The sequence below is a fragment of the Saxophila tyrrhenica genome (genome assembly GCF_035928015.1).
Source record: "Saxophila tyrrhenica strain CCFEE 5935 chromosome Unknown scaffold_3, whole genome shotgun sequence".
Lineage (NCBI taxonomy): Eukaryota > Fungi > Ascomycota > Dothideomycetes > Mycosphaerellales > Extremaceae > Saxophila > Saxophila tyrrhenica.
The window spans coordinates 462384-482427 of record NW_027041735.1 but is presented as its reverse complement, the minus strand read 5'-3'; the positions used below and the strand labels follow the sequence as shown (position 1 = coordinate 482427).

At 56.1% G+C, this 20044-nt stretch overlaps 7 protein-coding genes across 7 annotated transcripts; 4 read left to right on the top strand and 3 right to left on the bottom strand.

The window, feature by feature from the left end:
• Positions 1–424: 424 nt before the first annotated feature.
• PAK6 (serine/threonine protein kinase, STE, PAK/STE20) lies at positions 425–2449 on the top strand (the record flags this gene model as incomplete). Its single annotated transcript, XM_064799354.1, has 1 exon — positions 425–2449. One exon carries the CDS (start codon positions 425–427, stop codon positions 2447–2449), a length of 2025 nt encoding a protein of 674 aa, XP_064662109.1.
• A 227-nt stretch (positions 2450–2676) lies between these two features.
• Positions 2677–4440, bottom strand: LTR77_002094 (uncharacterized protein; the record flags this gene model as incomplete). The annotated part of the gene is made up of 2 exons (XM_064799353.1): positions 2677–3165; positions 3217–4440. 2 exons carry the CDS (start codon positions 4438–4440, stop codon positions 2677–2679), a joined length of 1713 nt encoding a protein of 570 aa, XP_064662108.1.
• Positions 4441–6493: 2053 nt separating this feature from the next.
• ECM29 (proteasome component M29) lies at positions 6494–12226 on the bottom strand (the record flags this gene model as incomplete). The annotated part of the gene is made up of 4 exons (XM_064799352.1): positions 6494–6920; positions 6982–7184; positions 7236–11109; positions 11193–12226. 4 exons carry the CDS (start codon positions 12224–12226, stop codon positions 6494–6496), a joined length of 5538 nt encoding a protein of 1845 aa, XP_064662107.1.
• A 446-nt stretch (positions 12227–12672) lies between these two features.
• Positions 12673–13867, top strand: ERD1 (protein-ER retention protein; the record flags this gene model as incomplete). The annotated part of the gene is made up of 3 exons (XM_064799351.1): positions 12673–13166; positions 13247–13468; positions 13522–13867. 3 exons carry the CDS (start codon positions 12673–12675, stop codon positions 13865–13867), a joined length of 1062 nt encoding a protein of 353 aa, XP_064662106.1.
• An 824-nt stretch (positions 13868–14691) lies between these two features.
• On the bottom strand, positions 14692–16473 carry ubp10 (Ubiquitin carboxyl-terminal hydrolase 10; the record flags this gene model as incomplete). Its single annotated transcript, XM_064799350.1, has 1 exon — positions 14692–16473. The coding sequence occupies one exon, from the start codon at positions 16471–16473 to the stop codon at positions 14692–14694; it is 1782 nt and encodes a 593-aa protein (XP_064662105.1).
• Positions 16474–16571: 98 nt separating this feature from the next.
• On the top strand, positions 16572–18255 carry CCT2 (T-complex protein 1 subunit beta; the record flags this gene model as incomplete). Its single annotated transcript, XM_064799349.1, has 3 exons — positions 16572–16574; positions 16627–16696; positions 16745–18255. The coding sequence occupies 3 exons, from the start codon at positions 16572–16574 to the stop codon at positions 18253–18255; spliced, it is 1584 nt and encodes a 527-aa protein (XP_064662104.1).
• A 417-nt stretch (positions 18256–18672) lies between these two features.
• LTR77_002089 (uncharacterized protein) lies at positions 18673–19596 on the top strand (the record flags this gene model as incomplete). Its single annotated transcript, XM_064799348.1, has 4 exons — positions 18673–18747; positions 18884–18983; positions 19053–19480; positions 19540–19596. 4 exons carry the CDS (start codon positions 18673–18675, stop codon positions 19594–19596), a joined length of 660 nt encoding a protein of 219 aa, XP_064662103.1.
• Positions 19597–20044: the final 448 nt, after the last annotated feature.

The window sequence follows — 20044 nt, the reverse complement described above, 5'->3', positions numbered from 1 at the left end:
GCCGCCGCTTTACGTCAGCCAGCATCTCATGAGCCAATAGCAAGAGCAGTCGCTAAGGAAGGCAGGCTAAATAAACACGACCTTCGCGGAGCATCCTGGTCCAATGCATCAGTGATACCACGACTACCCTGGTACATAGCCGAACCGGCGGACTGTGCATGCTGTGGTGAAACGCGGTGTTTGGGTGTTTTGGGTTGTCAACGACCGTCCTTGCATGATATCCACGAACGAGACGACTTCACCCATTGTTTGCTGAGCCGCAGACGAGACGAGGCGCATAGCTACGACAACGACGGCAGCAAGCACATTATTACGACGGGCTGAGCTGAGCATATACACTGCTTCACTAGCTGAGGTCTTACTGGAAGTTACACGGCCTGGACTCATCTCACTCGCCTGATCCTCCACGATCAACACCGCAGCCATGGCTGCCACCCTCAGCAACGGATCCACCGACCCAGAGACCATCTACACCAAGCAAGCATGCATAGGAGGAGGGAGCTTCGGCAAGGTCTACAAAGGCGTGGACAAGCGGACCGGCCAATCGGTGGCTATCAAGATTATCGATGTTGAGAATGCCGACGACGAGGTCGACGACATCATCCAAGAGATCTCCATCCTGGCTGGGCTGAAGTCGCCCTACGTCACACAGTACTATGGATCATATCTCAAGGGCTCGGATCTGTGGATCATCATGGAGTACTGTTCGGGCGGCAGTTGTGGAGATATGTTGAAGCCGAGGGTGCTGGAGGAGGACTACATATGCATTATTGTGCGGGAGCTGTTGATGGGGCTGGAGTATCTACACAGTGATGGGAAACTGCATCGAGATATCAAGGCTGCGAACATACTTCTGGGAGCCAATGGACAGGTCAAGCTGGCGGACTTTGGTGTGTCTGGTCAGCTTACGGCGACGATGACGAAGAAGAATACATTTGTTGGAACACCCTTCTGGATGGCCCCAGAGGTCATCAAGCAGTCTGGCTACGATCACAAGGCTGACATCTGGTCTCTGGGGATTACCGCACTGGAGCTGGCGCTTGGAGAGCCACCATACAGCGACATCCATCCAATGAAGGTCTTGTTTCTGATCCCAAAGAACCCAGCGCCAGTATTGGATGGCAACTTCAGCAAAGACTTCAAAGACTTCGTGGGACGATGCCTGCGGAAAGAGCCAAAAGAGCGGCCGAGCGCACGAGATCTGCTCAAGCACCCTTGGGTGCGGAAGGCGAAGCGGACGGCATACTTGACGGAACTCATTGAGCGGCACGAGCGGTGGCAGGCTACACACCGTGAAGACAAGGACCGTGACGACGATGACTACAGAGAAGACTCGCCATCAAGAGATAGCGAAGAGGAAGATCTGTGGGACTTTGGCACGGTCAGGCCGGCTGGCAGACGTGCGAATGGAACGAGTGGACTGAGAGCGATGAATGAGTCTGGTATGAACTCGCGACGGAGCCAGGCACCGTCATCGCCCACCAAGCGCTCGGTGTCCAATAAGGAGAACAGCTTCGACGAGGACGAGACCAAATCAACAGTCAAAGGCATGATGCCACCTCCGCCACTTCCAAAGACACCCTTAGCGACCAAGCCATCTCAACCTCAGCCATCGCCTGGGCAGGCCGCAAAGGTGCCTCTCCCTGCATCGCCCACGAGAAAGCCGGTACCACATCAGACACAGCTCCAAACGACACCTCAACGTGACAAACCACAAGCATCACCAAAACCGCCCGAAACACCACAAAGCCCACGAATGCTTAACGACGACTTCCTGCAACAATCGATCGCAAGCGACATGTCCAAGTACATGAAAGGCTTGGCAATCGAAGAACGACCAATATCAGGACCGAAGCTGCAGCCAGCAGCGCAGACTTCCACAACCAGCGCACAAGGCTCACCGCAAGCTCGTACACCTCAGCAAGCTCCAAACACCGCCCTCCCACCCGCGCAGAACTCGACTAACGAACTCTACCAAAAACCACTACCCACCTTCGCTCCTCCCGCGAACGGCAGCAGACCGCCAAGCACCCAACAACCGCAATCCAGATCCTCCCTCGACTCCGCCCGAAGCTCCACACCCCCAACCTCCACACCCCCCACCTCAATCCCCCCACAAGACCAACCCGTCACAGCCCTCTCCTCTGTCGTCCTCCCCGCCCTCGAAGCCGCTCTCCAACGCCGCAGCTACCAACTCTCCCTCGAACAGAAAAAACACAACGCTCGCGTCTCCAACGGTCCAACCGATGCCAAGGCAGAAGAATCTATGGCCCTGAAACGCCAGACGCACGACCAGATACGGAAGTGCATGGGGAAGATCTCGCGGCTGTTTAAAGAAGTGGATCATTGGGACGGGGTGGCGGGGGTGAGTATGGGGGATGGAGTGGAAGGGGTGCTGGAGGGGTTTTTGGAGGAGGTGCTTTGTCGGGTTGAGGCGGAGGATGCGTAGATGTGTATCGTTGATGGTGGGTGGAGGGGGTTTCTTTTTTGCATAGCGTCGGGACGCCGGGGGAGCGTGGGGATGTGTTGTGTTGTATTGTGTTGCGGACATGCTGGAAGATTACGCGCCATCGCCAGCTGTTGATTAGCGGCTCTATGAAATGCCAATGTTGTTGCCGCCAACGCTATTACACCCCAAAATGGTATCACATGCACCGTAGCCAGAAACGAAGTTGATTATAACCCACAATTCACCACCCCCAACCCCCTCTCCCGCGCCACCCGCATCCACTCCACCTCCTCCATCCTCCCGCCCCCCTCCACGCGCCTTCGCTGCTCCTCGTACACCGCACCCAACAACCTTCTCGTCGTGAACGTGTTCTGCCCCACCCCCTGCCCCTCAAACGCCTTCATCAGATCCAGCGCCTGGATCTTGAGATCCGGCTGCGTCGTCGCGTACCCGGCGATGAAGAGCGGGAAGATAACGTCCCGTCTCTCCAACTGTCGGGCTTGCAGTTGCAGGGTGGCGGAGGCGAGGATGGAGGAGACGCGGGTTTCGGTGTCGGTTTGGAGTTCGTGCTGGTTGGAGAGCGGGAGGCTGCGTTGGCGCGGGAACATGCTGGTGCGAAGGTAGAGGGTGGCGAGGTGGTGGAGGAGGAAGGCTTGGTCGTGGATTTGGCGGGGGCGGGGTGAGAGGTCATGGGCGGAGGTGGGGGATGAAGGGGGCTGGGGTGAGGTTAGTATGTGGGAGTAGATTGAAGGGAGGGTGAAGCGTACCAGGAATGGTGGGTAGGCTTGCTGCCAGAAGGAAGCGAGTTCGGCTTGGAGCTGGGAGGCTATTGACTGCCATCTCGCATATGCTCCTGGTGATACTCCGCTGGGGTTCGTCGCTTCTCGCCTGAATGTCTGCGCAGTTTGAGCAATCTTCGCAAGTCGCATCATTACGCCATGCCGTAAAGCAAGGATCGGCGGAAACACCTGCACCTCGTTTGGGAAGAAAGGGCCCGTCGAGCTCGCCGGCTGCGGGATCTGCTGGTCCAACCCGGGCATCATCTGGTGCTGCAGTAATGTCCGAACGAAGCTGCAGTCTCCACTGCCCAACAAACAGGCGTACACGTCCAGCTCGCAGATAGCCCAAAGCAGATAGCCGTGTCTTTCAGGACCCAACGTGTCATGGCGTAGAACAGCTATACGCTGTAGGTGATCGAGGTGAATGGCCCACATGTTCGCTGCCCCTTTATCATGCTGCATGGGGATGCAAACGTCGTAGATGAAGAGCAGGAAGTGACGGAGGAAGGCGCCGTTCGATAAGAGCTCATCTTGACTAGTCGTTGCTGTTTGCGGTTGGAGAGCTCGTCCGTAGTGCGAGTGAGCGGCATCTACGCTCGCGGCGCCGTTGTAGGAGAGGTTGAGAGCACTCAATGCGCAGATTGCTTGATGTAATGGCGCGAAGCGACGGGCCTCGATCTCGAAGATATCTCTCGTTCTTGAGATCGACAGGTCTTTAGACGTCTCTTCTAACCGAGGCTGTACCAGCCGCGGTAGGACATATCGCCGGAAGTGTGATACGAACGGATCGTCCATGGCAATCATCTGCGTAGATTGAGGGGATGAAAGCAGGTTCTGCGGCATAGAAGGACGACGTGTGTCGATGGAAAGGTACTGTATCCGGTCCGGGAGGCTCGGTCGCCGTGCGTCGGTCGGCGACGAGTAGAAGCCAGCGGGTGGTAACGGTATATCCTCAAATCGGTCCAGGACCACAACGTTTGGATCTGTTTGGCTTCGGCCTGATGCTCTTCCAGCGGAAGAAACGTGGGCTGCGAGGCTGCTGACTGACGACTGGACGCTTCCACGCCTGCTTTCTGGAGAGCTCGTTCCAGCGTACTCTGGTAGCTCGGAGAAGCTCTCGGGTGTCACGACCACAGCGAATGTGCCTGGTCTACTCGATTCTGCTTTCCGTTCTCTGGCTTCGTCGCTTGTCAGGGCAGCGAATGCAGGCATATCGTCATGTTGGCGCTGGTTCGGACTGAGGTCTGGACTTCGTGCTTGCGCTGGGAGACCGTGTCAGTCCAGTCGTGCTTCACAGTCGCCCGGTCTGTGGCGCAAGAGAATGCTTACGGTCCCATACCGCGTTGCCTGTCGTTGTGACATTGTCGTATTTGCTCTGCGTGCTGGAAGTAGCGTCGCTGAACTAGACCATGTCAGGCTTGTTGTCTGAAGGACTCTTGCCGGCTTTACATACATTCCAACGATGGTCCCAGTCACAAGGCCGATCTAGTCTCGTGCAAGGCTATGAACTTGTCAATATACGACCAGTCAAGACCTTGTGCTGCGCACCTACGCCACACTTTGGGTGAACTTCGTCACATTTGACCTTGAGCAGCGTCAGCGATGTAGACAAGCATTGAGCAACGAATACAACCCACCTTACGAGCTCGACAAGTCCAACAGCCTGCTCTTGACCGATGGGACAGTCGAGGTGGCCGACCAGAACCAGAGTTCAACGTGCTCCGGTCTTTAGATGCGGTAGGTTGTAGATGACGAGGTGCTAGAGCGGGAAGTTGATTTCTTCGTGGCTGCGACGGACCTGGCTCTTCACCCTCTTGCATCATGCGAGCGGGACGTCGTCGGAAAAGTGAAGTGGTCAGAGGAAGTAAGGTAAAAGTTCGCGAGCAAAGGAAGCCAATGGCGAGAACGCAACAAGGACAAGGTCCGCCAACTCCACTGTAGCACAGCTGCGGCTCGACGACACTCGGTGCAAGTCGATGGTCGAGATCACTGCAAGTCTGAGTCGTCTGCAACGGAAAATCGGCCGAGTATAAGGACTGGTTCGAAGTTACACCAGCCCAACAGTAGTCCAGCGAGTTTGCTCTGGTGGTCCTCGAGGGGCAGTTTCACACCTGGATATTCGACATTGTGTACCGAAGACGATGCAAGCATCTTCGCAAAAGGCTAACCGAACGACCATGACGGCAGCCTGCGTATGCCTCTTCGTTAGCTCTCAACGCATATGGGACAACTATGCCCCTATAGGCGCTGGCCACGCGAGCAGTCAAGGGCAGTTCGCAGGGCCGCATCTCACCGTGCTCCACGACAAGCATCAGTGGCGCCGTGGCTGCCACGAGGACTGCACGCGGCACTTGTCCAGACTCTTGCGGTGGACTGGTCCGAAAGCTGGTGGGCCAAAGGCTATTGAATGCTGGGAAACGCCACATTGGTACATCACCCTTGCTCGCTGTTGCGGCATTGACATCAGCTAGCATGCTCATGCAGCTTTCGTCTTGCCATTTGGCGGGCTGTGCCAATTCAGGACGTGGAAGAGCGAATGCTGGTCTCCTGGAAAGCGAGAGATGTAGTCGAGGAGTCCAGTCCGTCGGCGCCACCGATGCCTGCTCGAATCTGGACCGACCGAGGCGTTCGTTCCTGCGTCGAGCCTCTGGAGGCTTGCTGTGCCACAGAAGCACGTCGATCCGGAACCAGCATGCCTAAGTGCAGTGAGTGTAGCACAAACGAGACAGACTACTGCACGTGTCATTTCTATTGCCATGTGCGCGACAAGGATGGTGATGAGGCTTCGGTTGGTGCCGCGGCGTGGTGATGTAGGATTGCAGGACCGACGTGACCGTGCTTAGTGGGTAGGACTTAATGGACTGGTCCAGAACCCTCGTCTCGACGACAAGCACGGAGTAGGTAAAAGATCTACTGCTCACTGCATGTGGACAGCCGGAGATGCAATCACAAACTGACATGGAATTGTTTGGCAGGAATATTCATGTCCGATGGAACCCTTGAGTCACAACTGCCGGGTCCGCGGAGAGGATGAGACGACTCCGCCGAGTCTGCATACACCCACCTGGTTCGACGTCAACAGAACCTCTAAGACGGCTACGGCTCGCTTTTTTAGACGACCCGTGTCGTACCAAGCAGTGGTAAAGAACAGCCACTCTCGTGGCATGTACAACTAAACCGATAGCCATGTACCCGGACCCTTCTAGTAGGAGGTAACAACCTTCGGTAACACCCACCACCACATTCCCAGTTGTCCGTCTCAGCCCTACTCCTCGGCAGTAGCTTTGCCCAAGCGTTCTCGAACCGCCCCCGAAACCTCCTTCTCCCGAATCTCCTCTACCTCGCCGCGCATCTTCGCGATCACGCCGGGCGCCGCCTTCCTAATCGCAAGCAGCGCATCGGCTCTGAGCAAGCGCAAAGCTTCGATGTCCACGTTCGGGCCGAATAGAATAGTCTTCAGACTCGTGACATCCATATCAATATCCGCTCCCTTGCCAGCTTCACGGATCCGGCCGAACACTTTCGCGACGCTGTCGAAAAGGGCTCGTCGTACATCTGCTGGCGTCGCGATCACTCTGGCCGCGATGTCGAAGGCTTTCTGCAACTTCTTGCCTACAGCATCGTCCTGAGACAGTGCCGGATTGACACCAGCGCACAAGGCGTTGATGGCTGCCACGTGTGCGGCCATCAAGCTAAAAGAAACTGTCAGCTGCCGTGTCACCACGAACGTGTCCGCCTCCGTTCCAGACTTACAGATCACCGGCTTTCTTCGCCTGGCCGCCATCGATTTCCATTGCATCCTCATCGTCGACCTCGCTTTCTAGAAGCGGACCGACGATGTCGAAGATGGTGTCGCTCATGTCGATGTCGCTGCGGGCTTGTGCGACCTGCCCGAGCGCTTGGATGGAATGGGGTTTGTATACCGCGTTCTGGCGCTTGGCTTCGCGGACGGCGATCTAGAAGTTGATCAGCGATGGCTTCCACATCACAGTCACGGATCTCCTTACCTTAATGATGCCATCCTTTACAGCCGCTCGTTGCACGTAGAACGCCTGCCCAGTCTCCACAAACTTCACAAACGCCCCCAAAACCACCTCCTTCCCCTCCCACGTCTTCCCGCCCAAAGCCTTCTCCAGCGCAGGCCACAGCTGCTCCCCCACCTTCTCAGACATTTTCGCCTCGAGTGTCGAAACTGCCGTCACGGCATCCGCCACGGTCCGCGCAGAAGTGTGCTTGAGCACCCACTGCGGCGAGTCGAGATGCTTGGTACACAATTCCAGAATCTCCGCCAGAAAGAGCAGGACCGCTCTAGAGCCGCCGACGGATTCGTTCCATGTGTTTTGGAATTGCTCTTTGACCTGCTCGTTGGAGTCGTGGCGGCCGACATAAACGAACGGGAGCACGGAGGAGGCGAGGGAGTTGAAGCGGTCACTAGCATGTTTCGAGAGAGCGAACATGATCTCTCCTGAAGTGATGCTACGCCGTGGGACGGTTGCTTCGCGGTCGCCTTCGGATTCGAAGTACAGTCGTTTGGCAAAGTTGACTGTACGGAGGATCTGCTTGTCGGACGCGCTCCGGGCGACATAGCCCGCTGCCATGGCGTAGGAGCTTGCTACTGTTTCGTTGCGGTCGATGACGAGTTTCTCGATGACTTTGAGGTAGTCGTCTGCGAATGCTCGGAAGAGGTAGGGGCGGCGAGTGCTGAGTGATACCAACACACGGCTTGAGCCGACTTTTGAAGGCAGGCCAACGGCGCTTTTCATCGCGCTCTCTAACCGTGGCTGCAAAGCGTGCATGGTGGGCTCGTCGAGGAGGTCCAGGCAGCGCTCGATCGCCTCCATGAGGGGGCTGCTTCGCACACTGGACAACCGCATGTCGTCGATTTTCTGTTCGGTGAGGTTGTACTTGGAAGCGTTCAGATGGACGTAGTTGACGGCTTCCGGTTCAAGTGAGCTCAGCAAGCCAATGAGCCGTTCCACTAGATCAGGTATGAACGGCCTCAAAGTACTGCCATTGGACTTCTTGATGATCTCGAGCAGAGTGTGGACAGCAAACGCCTGCACCTCCTTTGCGCTGGACTCCATGCCCTGAGGCGAAAGTAGGAAAGGCAGGACATGCTTCAGCATCGCTGATGCGTTCTTCGTGGACGAGTGGTCTGCCTCTAGCGCTCTGGTCAATACACCAGTCAATGTCCTCGCAAGCGAGGCTGCCGCTGCCCGAACAGACTCCTTGATGTCATCGAGCACCTTAAAGCATTGGCCCCAGATCCGTTCCAGATACTGTTCGTACTTGTCAAGTGGTCGGCCAGATACCAGGTCTGCGATCGCTGCACAGCTGCCCTGCCGGACCCGCCACTCTTTACCAAGAATGCTCGTGAGCAGATCTTCCATGATCGCATCGAAATGTGCATCTATAGTAGCTGACGAGTCCTTGACCAGCGCATTCCAGATATCGTTCATTGACCTCTGCACGCCACCGTTCGGATCGAATCGGTATCGGAAGAGTTTAGGGTACAGCTTTGGGTTGTTGGCCAGGTATCCATCAACACTAGAGTCGGAGAGAACGTTGCTAAGGCCGAACCGGCCAAACGCCGCGCGGCTGGACCAGATGGCGTTCGAGGAGGCCATTGACATGAATCTGTACACTAGGCTGGAATCTCCGACTTCAGAGGCAAGACTCATGATGTCTTTGTAAGTCGATACCGAGCCATCTCCAGTAGGAAGAGCGCCTGGCTCGAACAGTTGTGTGTCCGCCGACACGTTGCCAGCGAGTCCTGATTGTTTGTCTGATGAGAAGGATGAGACCAGATCCCGGACGAGGTCGTCCTTGAGGCTGCGGTCACCCTTCTCGTACACCAACCCAAGCCCTCTTGAAGCTGTCTCCTGCACCAGCTCGTCCCTGTCCGATAGGCACCGCTTGAAAGCAGCTTGACATGCTGGCAATCGACTCTGAACCTCCTTCTCCTCACCACAGAATTGTACCAAGCACAGAAGCCAGATCACAGCGGCCTTCTTCAGCGCTGGCTTCGTGTTCGCGCAGTCGTTCAGAGTCTGGTCAATTAGCTTCGAGAGTGTAGAGGTCCTTTGCGAGCTGCTGGGTCTCGGGCCTTCGATGTCCAGTTTCGTCGCCAGAGCTCCAGATTCCCAACCAGTTGCCACGTAGCTCAAGGCTTCGCCGACCGTGAAGTGAACCTCTGCTTGCTTGATCTCGTGAAGCCTTCGCAATTGCTCGACGAGGTAGCTGAGATTACTTCCTTCGCTGCCTTCTTCAGGCAAAACCATGGAGAGCTGGCCCATGCAGAGAATGGCCGCCTCGTTGCCTTCTTTAGCGGTCTTGTACAGGGTGTCGATGAGAGCGCGCAGCTTGGACTTCTCCTCAATCGCCTCCACGTTGACGCAGTCGTACATGCAGAGCTGTCCAAGAGCAGTGTAGCTTGCGTTCTTGAGCATGTTGTCTCTGGAGTCCGAAATGACTTCCAATAGTGTCGTCAACAGCTGACTCTGTGCAGCCGGGGACACCTCGCGCTTCCGATAAGAGCATCGACTGAAGTAGTAGCCAAGAGCAAGTAGAGCACCATGGACATGGCTCGATGCAGCGCCAACCGCCGCTGACCAGCCTCCTATGACATCCTGAAGCTGCTGTGTTTCCTTCTGCCGAGAAGACGCATCTGAGTCCGGGTAGGATGAAAGTATGCCATAGGTCTGTGCTGCCGCTGCACGGCGATTCGAGTTGTTGGTCTTCAGTATGGGTAGAAGGAGATGCGTGCTGGGAACCAAAGTCTTGACCAGAATGTCAGGCGCCAGTGCCAGGAACTCAATCAGATGGTTATCTGCGTCGACAACTGTCCCGATCAGGCTCTCGAATAGAGCGTAGAGCAGGATAGCCAGCTGAGAGCCATATGCACTGGTGGACTTCTGCACGTAGCTTAGCACCGCTTCTCGCGCCTTTGGGTCGGTTTCAACGGCAACGTCCAGCTTCCGTTCCCATTCGCTGTCAGCATTGACAGCAACGCCCGCATGTTCCAAGGCCTCTGCGAGTAGCATATGACGTGCAAACGAGGTCAGGTGTTGGAAGGATTGTGCGTATGCTTTGTGAGCATATCTTGCAACTGCCGCAGGCTCCGCGCTACGCTCTGTTGTTCTACCGCCGAAGAAGTGATCCACGACCGATGGGAAGGACGGAAGTGATGGCATGCCAGGATCTTGTACTCCAGTAGATCCATTAAGCATGCGATACCAGTATGGGCTGAGTCCGCGCTCAGCTTCTTCTCTGACTTCTGCCCTGTCGGTAGTGGCTCCTAAGCCCAGGACGTCGATCCAGCGCGCCTTGACGGATGCGTAGGGCAGACAGCGGTTGGCAAAGCGGACAACTACATAGCGTGTACTCCTTATCCTCTGATTGCCGGCCAGATCCGCTGACTGTTCCATCTGGTCGATCAGGAGATCTTCGAGAACAGCCTGTTCGTTCGCATCAAGCTTCAGCCGAGCAAAAGCACTCAGCAACGTCGACAGAGACTCTTCGATGCTTACAACGATGGAGCTTCCAGACGAGTCCTTGGCGAGCGAAGTGAACATCCAACGCAGTAAGTCCAGTGTGCGCTGCTCGTCCTCCACCAGAAGGCTCTTAGGCCCGGCTTTGGCAAGCAGACCAACCACTTCGTAAGCATATCCTCTTGAAACCAGGTCCTCATTTGGGCCGACCTTGGGCCAGCCTTGATGATCGATGAAATCTCTCAAGCGGCTGATGACTCCGTTGGCGATGCTGTGGAGAGTTTCTGAGGCACCATGTCTAGCCACAAAGTTGACGTAGGTGAAGATGGCTGAACGGAGTTTCACTGCCTCTCGGCCTATGCTTGGAGCACCATTGAGCGTCAGTGGATATCTTGACTGCGGCTGTAGCTGCAAGAGCGTGGGCTCAGCAAGAGCGTTTGCCAGAGGATTTATTTCCGAAACGATGAGGCTTACCTGGTGCCATTCGACATTACGGTGTCCTCGCCATCCAGCGTCGGTACAGAAATGCCATCATCTACGAGCTTCGAGATCTTGTTCGCAAAGGTCGTGCTCCTCATCGATTTGTTCAACAGACCTAAGATCTTCAGCCGCAGAGGCGCTCGCACTCGTGGCCGTGACTCTGTGCCAAAGTACAGATCGTACAAATTTTGGATCAATGCTTCGTTCTCCAGGTCTATGGCGGGCGTCGATCGTTTCAGAATGTCATCTCCAACATCGCTGATATTTGACGAAGTGTCCGAAGAGGCGAAGAGTCCGGGTAGGAATCGCTCTTGGTCGTTGAAAATCCCGCTCGCTAAGGTCCTGGCAGCAAGAACCTTGGTTCGCTGGAGATTGAGCCCGCCTGCAGAAGGATTCCATACATCGTCTTTGCCGTGCAGGTTGAGGGAGGCGTACTCTTCCTGCGTTACGCCAGGGCATGTAGTGCTTGTACCTTTCTGTGGAACGAAGAGAAGGAGCCTGCCAATGTTTGATGCCAAGAACTCGGTGTCTGCGCTCGACAAGCCGAACCGTTCCCTCAGCTCCAGATCGTCCTTGCTTCCACGCGGAGGTAGCGTGAAGAACTCGAGAAGGCGTAAGAAGAGGTTGAAGATACGAGCACCATGGCTACCAGAGGATGCTATCCCTTTGACAACCACAGGCAAGAGTTCGGCCTTCTCGCCACTTGAAAGCCTACCGACGCCCTGCTGGATGTATAACAGGTCGAAGTGGCGAACGAGCTGGTTCTCCTGCGCCTTGAATTGCTTGACCAGGTCCGGCACAGGGAGCTGGATTGACTGCGGCTTGACTCTCGTGTTGACGTGCTGGCATACTGATATGACCTTGTTCCGTACGCTCTGATGTTCCGATGCCAGCTTGAGCAGGAGTGGTGCCAGATAAGTCTTCAACGTAGTCTCGAGTTTGGCATCCGAGTCTGTAAGCGCAATCCTCATCTCCACCTTCCCAACGAGCGACAACTCGCGCTGCTCCGGCGTCTGAGTCGAGGCCATATCCGCCACTGACTTCTTCTTGGGTGTTGTCGTTCTCTATGGGTGTATCATCGTGATCGAAATTTTCGAGAGAGTGTTCGTCCGGGTCCAGAGAGTTGGTATGGGCCCAAATTGTATCCAATCTTTCGGGGCCAAGAAGAACGGTTTATAATCAGATGTTGCCGTCTACGTAAACCACTCGTCGCCTGTCAGGAACCTTCCACTTCCGAGATTCAGGTTTCGACTTTTCAGGCATCCCTGCATAAAATCGCATCTCGAATCTTGTGCGACTCGACCTCACTTGCTACACAGAATATCAATCAGAACCTACGACACCGCCATACACATAGATCCAGGCCGCTACCCTCTGAAGAGATGCCTGTACCAGCATAGACAGACTCATGGCATCATCCGCGGACCTCCACCTCGCTCCGGTCGCGTACGACACTCCTTAAGAAGGCCACACCATGGAAGACGACCCCCTCGACATATCCCTCCCCCTACCGTATCGCCTCTCCATCCTCATAGTCGGCGGCGTATGGCTCTGGGGCTTCGCGCTCCAGCTGGTCAAGCCTCTCGCTCAGTTGGTCGGCCACCCTCACGGCCAGCAGACTCACCAAACTACATACACTTTCGCCAGCATCCTTACTGGGCCACTCGTTCTGTCCGTCCTCTTTTGGTCTGCGGTTACTAATATTGAGAACGCTGCGACTTGGCGCTTTTTGCCCAATGTTACGCTTCTTTTGGTTATTCTGAAGTTTGTCCCGCTTCACATCAAGGGGCTTCCTCTACCGCGGGCTGGGCTTTCGAGGTTCTGGTCGTCGCTGAAAAGGGTTTCAATCGGAGGACTGGCGAAGCAAGATGAGCCACGGTTTGGCGATGTGCTTCTTGCGGACGCTTTGACTTCGTACGCGAGGCCGATTGCTGCGCTCTATGTGGCTTTTTGCATGTTCTTGCCCAGGTGTGTACCAAACCTGCACATTTACTCTACAAAGTTCGTTACGACTATCTTATGGGTTTATATCTGACCACCCGCCATAGCCGGCACACCCAAAAAGATGTCTCCACAATGCCGGGGGCATTCTACATCATCCCAGCCCTGGCCGCCTACCCTTTCGCGATCCGCTTCCGCCAATGCCTCCTCTCGCGCCAACCAGCGAACGCTATCAAGTATATGACGGCCTTCCCGCCTATCATTGTGGGCGCCATGATGAGCTACTCAGATCATGCCATTGACGGCTCTGGCTATATTCAGTACTGGTGGTACGGAGCAGTTTTCAATTTGAGTAGTATAGAGACTGACTGACCGATCGTAGGGTCTTCTTCGCGGTGGTCAACTCCGGCTACTCACTCTGGTGGGACATCTTCGTCGATTGGGACCTCTGGATGATCTCCTCTGCCCCCCACCACCGCAATCAAACCCGCATCATGGGCCTCACCACTCGATGTGTGTTGATCGTCATCGTCGACTCCATACTCCGATTCACATGGCTCGGCAAGCTCTCCGCGCGACTAGACATCTACGAGTACAAGGAGAAAACGGTCTTCTTGCTCGAGATGCTTGAAGTCATGCGCCGGTGGATGTGGCTGCTCTTCCGAGCCGAGACGGAGTGGCTGCGGAAACGAGGCGAGAATATCGAACTGTCACCACAGTTGGGCTGATTCATGTCTACCTGCCACGAGTCGTGGCTCTCTTCCAAGTCGCATTTCGATCACGCCGAACCGCACCAAGTTCTCCGTGCCACCGCAGCCGCCACGGCTATCTCGCAATCTGCGCAGCTCGACTACCATCCTCGCCGACACACCCTACGCTTTATGTCCTGGCCTTTGCCGCAACACCGCCACAGCGGCAGAGACGTCGAGGTACAGATGTGACACGGCAAGCGAGTGATTTCAGCTCCGCCACAGACGGGGTGGAGATGTGCATGCCGACGCGCATCGGTACCAGCACGAAAGAGCAGCTGCCGCGCATCTGTTCCACGACGCCTGTACTGGTCGGACGGTATTGTAAAATAGCTGCGTGGTAGATGCCCGCAAGACGGATAGAGGCTAGGTCCGCGCTTTGGTCGCCGGACTGCCGGTGCAAACATTGGCACTGGAGTCGCCGGAGTAGCAGATAATCTCTGGACATTGTCAGGCTGGCCTAAATCACTGCGCGAAGCGGACGTCTCGACGCAGCTCAATTTCTCCCTTCCCTCAGCTCGGTGTGGGGAACGAGTCCAGCAAGGCGTAGCAGAGCTGGGTGAGGTGGTGTTCGTGATGCTGCCGAACAGAGGGTTCAACGCGGCGAGAACTGCGCGGTTGGAGAGAGCGAGTGGCGTCGCGGGAGGAAGGAGTGAACGGATGCAAGGAACGGGTTGCGAAGCAGGAGCTGGCGATTAGTGGGACAAGATCGCTTGGGCTAGCGCGTGGTCGAAAAGACGCGGAGTGGTGTGGCGAAGACTTCATATACAATTCAACATCTCCACGATAACCACCAGCTCACCTCATCTCACCCTCTCCTTCTGCTTCCCCTTACTCGTCTTCCTCCTCTCCCACACCATAACATAACTCTCCTTACTCCCCAACAACTCCGCATTCACCCTCTCGACGAACAAATCCTGCATCTCCCACCACCCGCCCCCCTCCCCACCTTCCCTAACCTGGCACTTCCAGACTTTCCTTTCCGCCTCGCCTTCCACCGAATCATCCCGCACCTTGACGCCTTCGTAGGTGATGTTCGCCACGAGGTCGTAGAGGATCGGCTCCCGGGGCGGGTGGATCTGGGGGTTCGGTTCGACGTAGGGGGAGACGTCGAGCGCGCGGGGGGAGAAGGTGACGATTGTCGGGTTGCGCTGGGATTGCAGGAATTTGTTTGGTAAAAAGCGTTTGACGTGCATGATGAGGTAAGGTGGGAGGGGATGTAAGAGGCGGTAGCGCATGCGGGTGTTGAGGCGCTCTTGCGCGGTGATGCCGTTGTATTTTTGTAGCACGGTGGTGAGGGGGACTTGCGGGATGATGTTCTTTTCCACGTCGTCTTGGAAGAGTGGTGCCGGGGGCAGGTCGAGGGTGAGGATCATGAAGGGGGAGGTTTGGGATTTGATCGCTGCGTCTTCGAAGAGCAGGCGGTCGCCGGCGTCGGCGCGGGCGGTGATGGATTGGGACTCAATGCGGAGGGAACCCTGGAAGATGTTCTGGATGAGGGAGCTGTGGAGTTTGGTTTTGCTGCCGCCGAGAGTGAGGTGGAGGTTGTTGAGGAACCAGTTGAGGAATTCGATGGGGTCGGCTTGCGAGGTGAGGAGGTATTTCTTGTTGCTGCGCAGGCTGACTTCTTGCATCAACTCGTGCGGGGAGACGTGGTTTTTGAAGGCTTTGGGGTTCCAGAGCTTGCGGACCAGGACGCTGAATTGTTGCGGGAGTTGGGGGCGGGAGGAGAGGTCTTCGAGCATCATGAAGTTGCGGAGGGGCGTGACGTGGGCGAGGGCTTGGGCGACGACGTTGACGTAGTCGTTGGCTTTGATGTTGTTGAGTCCGACAAAGCCGGGGTAGTATTTGCGGCCTGCCAGGTCCCAGGCGGGTGGTCGTTCCTTGTCTAACGCTTTGACTTCTTCTGGTGTGAATTGAGGGTCGACGACGAACTTGATGTCGTCTAAGCTCTTGCTCTTGACCTCGTAGCCTTCCGGTAGCACATACACCTTCTTCGTCTCCATGTTGATGTAGACGTGGTGCCCTATCTCGAGGGCGTGGAAGTAGGCGGGCGTTTTCGTCCCTCGTCCGGAGAAATACTTGCCACATACCAGGCAGGCGTAGACATTCTGATTTGATAGTGTTATGGAGCATTGCCGTAGGAAGTCGAAATCCAAGGCTGATCTGGTGATGCTGTCCAGATATAAGTCCTGGTAGCCGTCCATTGCTTCCTTTTGTCGCAAGGTGCGTATCTGCCCATTGTCTTCGTCCTCATCGTCCAGCGCATCTGCCTCTTCGAGCTCATCGTGTTCCTCCTTGTCTGCGCTTGCAATGTCCGGAGTGCTACCCGTTGTCGCATGGCCATTTGTGCGTTCCTCTGGTGGTGGAGGTGGAGGAGGGAGGTCTTCGTCCGGCACGTCCTGGATCCGCGCCTTCTTCGATGCCGGCGAGTTCACAGGCACACTGTCTTCCAAAGGCTCTGCCGCTGCTCTCTTCGCCATCTCGAAGTCGTCCAATCGTCTGTCTGTTTGTGAGGTGCCTTCGGAGGAGACCTCACTCTCCGCAAAGACAAAGAAGAAGCCGCTTACGTAAACTTTGTGCATCGCGTGAAAAAGTAGGTCGCCTTGCGCGTAGAGAGGCAGCGAAACATCAAAGGCTGTGATTTGTTTGCACACCACCACAAAACCAGCAGACAGTCACTATGGTGAGATACAGCTACATTCATTTGGTTGTGAGCCTCGCTAACCAGCATACAGGCCGCAACACAAATCTTCGCCGAGGACACGATTGAAGAGAAGGGAGAGAATGCTAGGCTCAGTGCTTTCGGTATGTTGAGTAGTAGAGAGATTGAAGGGCAAGACTGACAATGTATAGTCGGCGCCATCGCCGTGGGCGACCTGGTCAAGAGCACACTTGGCCCGAAAGGCATGGACAAGATCCTGCAATCAGCTTCCACCGGCGAGATCATGGTCACGAACGACGGCGCAACGATCCTGAAGAGCATAGCCTTGGACAACGCCGCGGCAAAGGTGCTGGTAAACATTTCAAAAGTGCAGGACGACGAGGTGGGAGACGGAACGACGAGTGTAGCGGTCCTGGCCGCAGAGCTGCTACGGGAGGCAGAACAGCTGGTGAACCAGAAGATACACCCCCAAACAATCATCGAAGGCTACCGCATAGCGAGCGCAGCAGCGCTCAAAGCCCTGGAAGAGCACGCAACAGACCACAGCAAGAACCAGGAGCAGTTCAGGAAAGACCTCGTACACATCGCCCGCACCACCCTCAGCTCAAAAGTCCTTTCACAAGACCGAGACTACTTTGCAAACCTCGCCACGGACGCCGTCCTCCGCATGAAGGGCTCCACAGACCTCACACACATCCAAGTCATAAAGAAGGCGGGCGGCAAGCTCTCCGACTCCTACCTCGATGAAGGATTCATTCTCGACAAGCGATTCGGCGTCAACCAACCGAAGAAGGTGGAGAATGCCAAAATCCTCGTCGCAAACACCAGCATGGACACGGACAAAGTCAAGATCTTCGGCGCGCGGGTGAAGGTGGAAAGCACAGGCAAGCTCGCAGATCTCGAGAAAGCCGAGCGGGAGAAGATGAAGTCAAAGGTCGACCGCATCAAGTCCCATGGCATCAACTGCTTCGTCAACCGCCAACTCATCTACAACTGGCCCGAGCAGCTCTTCGCGGACGCTGGCATTGCTTCGATTGAGCACGCCGACTTTGATGGCGTGGAGCGCCTCGCCCTCGTTACTGGTGCAGAGATCACCAGCACGTTCGACCACCCGGAGCACGTCAAGCTGGGCCATTGCGACTTGATCGAAGAAGTCATCATCGGCGAGGACTCTTTGATCCGTTTCTCCGGCGTCGCAGCCGGGCGCGCCTGCACCATCGTTCTGCGCGGCGCGACCGAACAACTCCTCGACGAAGCCGAGCGCAGCCTCCACGACGCCCTAGCCGTCCTCTCCCAAACCGTCGGATCCCCCCAGACGACCCTCGGCGGCGGCTGCGCGGAGATGGTCATGTCCAAAGCCGTCGACAACGCGGCCCAGAACGTCGCCGGCAAGAAAGCGCTGGCGGTCGACTCCTTCTCCAAAGCCTTACGGCAGCTCCCCACCATCCTGGCCGACAACGCGGGGTTGGATAGTTCAGACCTCGTGGCGCGGCTACGCAAGGCGGTGTACTCGGGCATGAGCAGTTCCGGGCTGGATCTGATGAAGCCCGGTGGCGGGATCGCGGATATGCGGGAGTTGGGGGTGGTGGAGAGTTATAAGTTGAAGAGGGCGGTGGTGTCGAGTGCGAGTGAGGCGGCGGAGCTGCTGCTTAGAGTCGACAATATCATCCGGGCGGCGCCGCGGAAGAGGGAGAGGATGTGAAGCTAAGACGTGGAAGTAAGGCATGATGGCCGGACTGGTGCTGGCTGGGCTGGTGAATATGGAAGGTCTACGAATGCATCACGAGCGTATGTATAGCTTAGCATGGCCATGAATGTATCTGACGCCCAGCGCTACTTGTCTTTCAGCCTTTGCGCACTTCTTCGATGTCGCCTTTGGAATCAATGGCCTCTCAGGTACTTGGGTGAGGTCTTGAAGTCGGCTTTAAGCTTCGCTTTCGCCCGGGACCTCGGCTGTCCGCCAGACCGGACGACACCTCCTCGACGTCCTCTTCGATGGATTCAACTTCAATCGACCGTTCAACTACGTAGACTATTCAACTACCATAAGTCTCGAGCAGCGGGATTGTTGTGAATTGATAAGCACACAACACACCGCCACCATCACAAACGAGCCACGATGGCGCCACCGAAGCTCACGCTCTTCTTGGACATCATTAGTCCTTTTGCTTATATCGCTTTCCATGTTACGAGAGTAAGTAGATCCCTGAGATCAATGTCATCAAACTTGTTAGACAGAGGATGGCGTTCACTCTCCTCGTCAACCGGCCCTTCACATCTCCCTACCTCACACCAGATCGAGAACCGCAGCTAACCACCTCTTCTCCCAGAACTCCCCCGTCTTCAAGAATTGCGAAGTCACCTACGTCCCGATCTTCCTCGGCGGCGTAATGAAAGCGTGCGGCAACACCGCCCCAATCGAAATCAAAAGTCCTCTCCTCTCCCCTAGCCCTCCCCACTCCACCCTCTACTAACCCCCCTCTCTTCTCGCGAATACAGACAAAGACAAATGGATCAATCTCGAGCGCCGCCGCTGGCAGCGCGCCTTCAACATCCCCATGCTCGAAAACAGCCCCCAACCCTTCCCCCAACCCACCCTCAACCCCCAACGCGCCCTTTGCGCCATCCAATCCTCGCACCCGGCCCAACTCACCGACTGCTTCGCGGCGCTGTACCAAGCGTTCTGGGTCGAGGGCCAGACGATCGGGAAGCCGGAGATTTTCGGCCCGGTGTTGGAGAAGGTGCTTGGGGTGGAGGCGGCGAAGGGGGTGTTGGAGGCGGCGAAGGGGAAGGAGGCGAAGGAGCGGTTGAGTGGGAATTCGGATTGGGCGATGGACGAGGGGGCGTTTGGGCTGCCATGGTTTGTCGCGACGGATGGAGAGGGGAGGAAGGAGTGTTTTTGGGGGGTGGATCATTTGGGGCAGGTGGTGAGTTGGCTTTATCTTTCGTAGGAGATGTTGAGGTTGTTTACTGATGATGTTGTTAGGTCGAGCACTTGGGCTTGGATAGGGGCAAGGAGGCTGGGCTGAGGGCGATGCTCTGATCTGGTGCGATAAGCTATATGGCAGATGGCTGGGGTAGGCGATGTAAGTGAGCATGATGTGTGCAGTGGGATGTATTGACGATCTGAGCAGCTATGTAGGCGAGGTGGAAATGCCAGGCGCTGTACCATATCAACATGGTTGTGTTCAGATCCCAACACATACCATATTCGTCTCTCCTTCCCACAGATGCCACAACAATCAATGGAGTGCGAAAGATCAGACACCACCAGTCATTCCGTATCCCGAGGCAATGCTCAACCTCCTGGATAGCACGAGACCGGTCCTGCCGAGTTCTCTTCTACTCCCAGCACAACAGTCCTCACAGGCAATGTCGACCCCCAACCCTCTGCCTCTGCCTCCACTGTCACCTTCTTCTTAGCAGGCTTCTCGCTCTGCGCAGCAGCTGCGCCCGCATCGATTTCAAGAACGTCCTGCGGCACATCATAC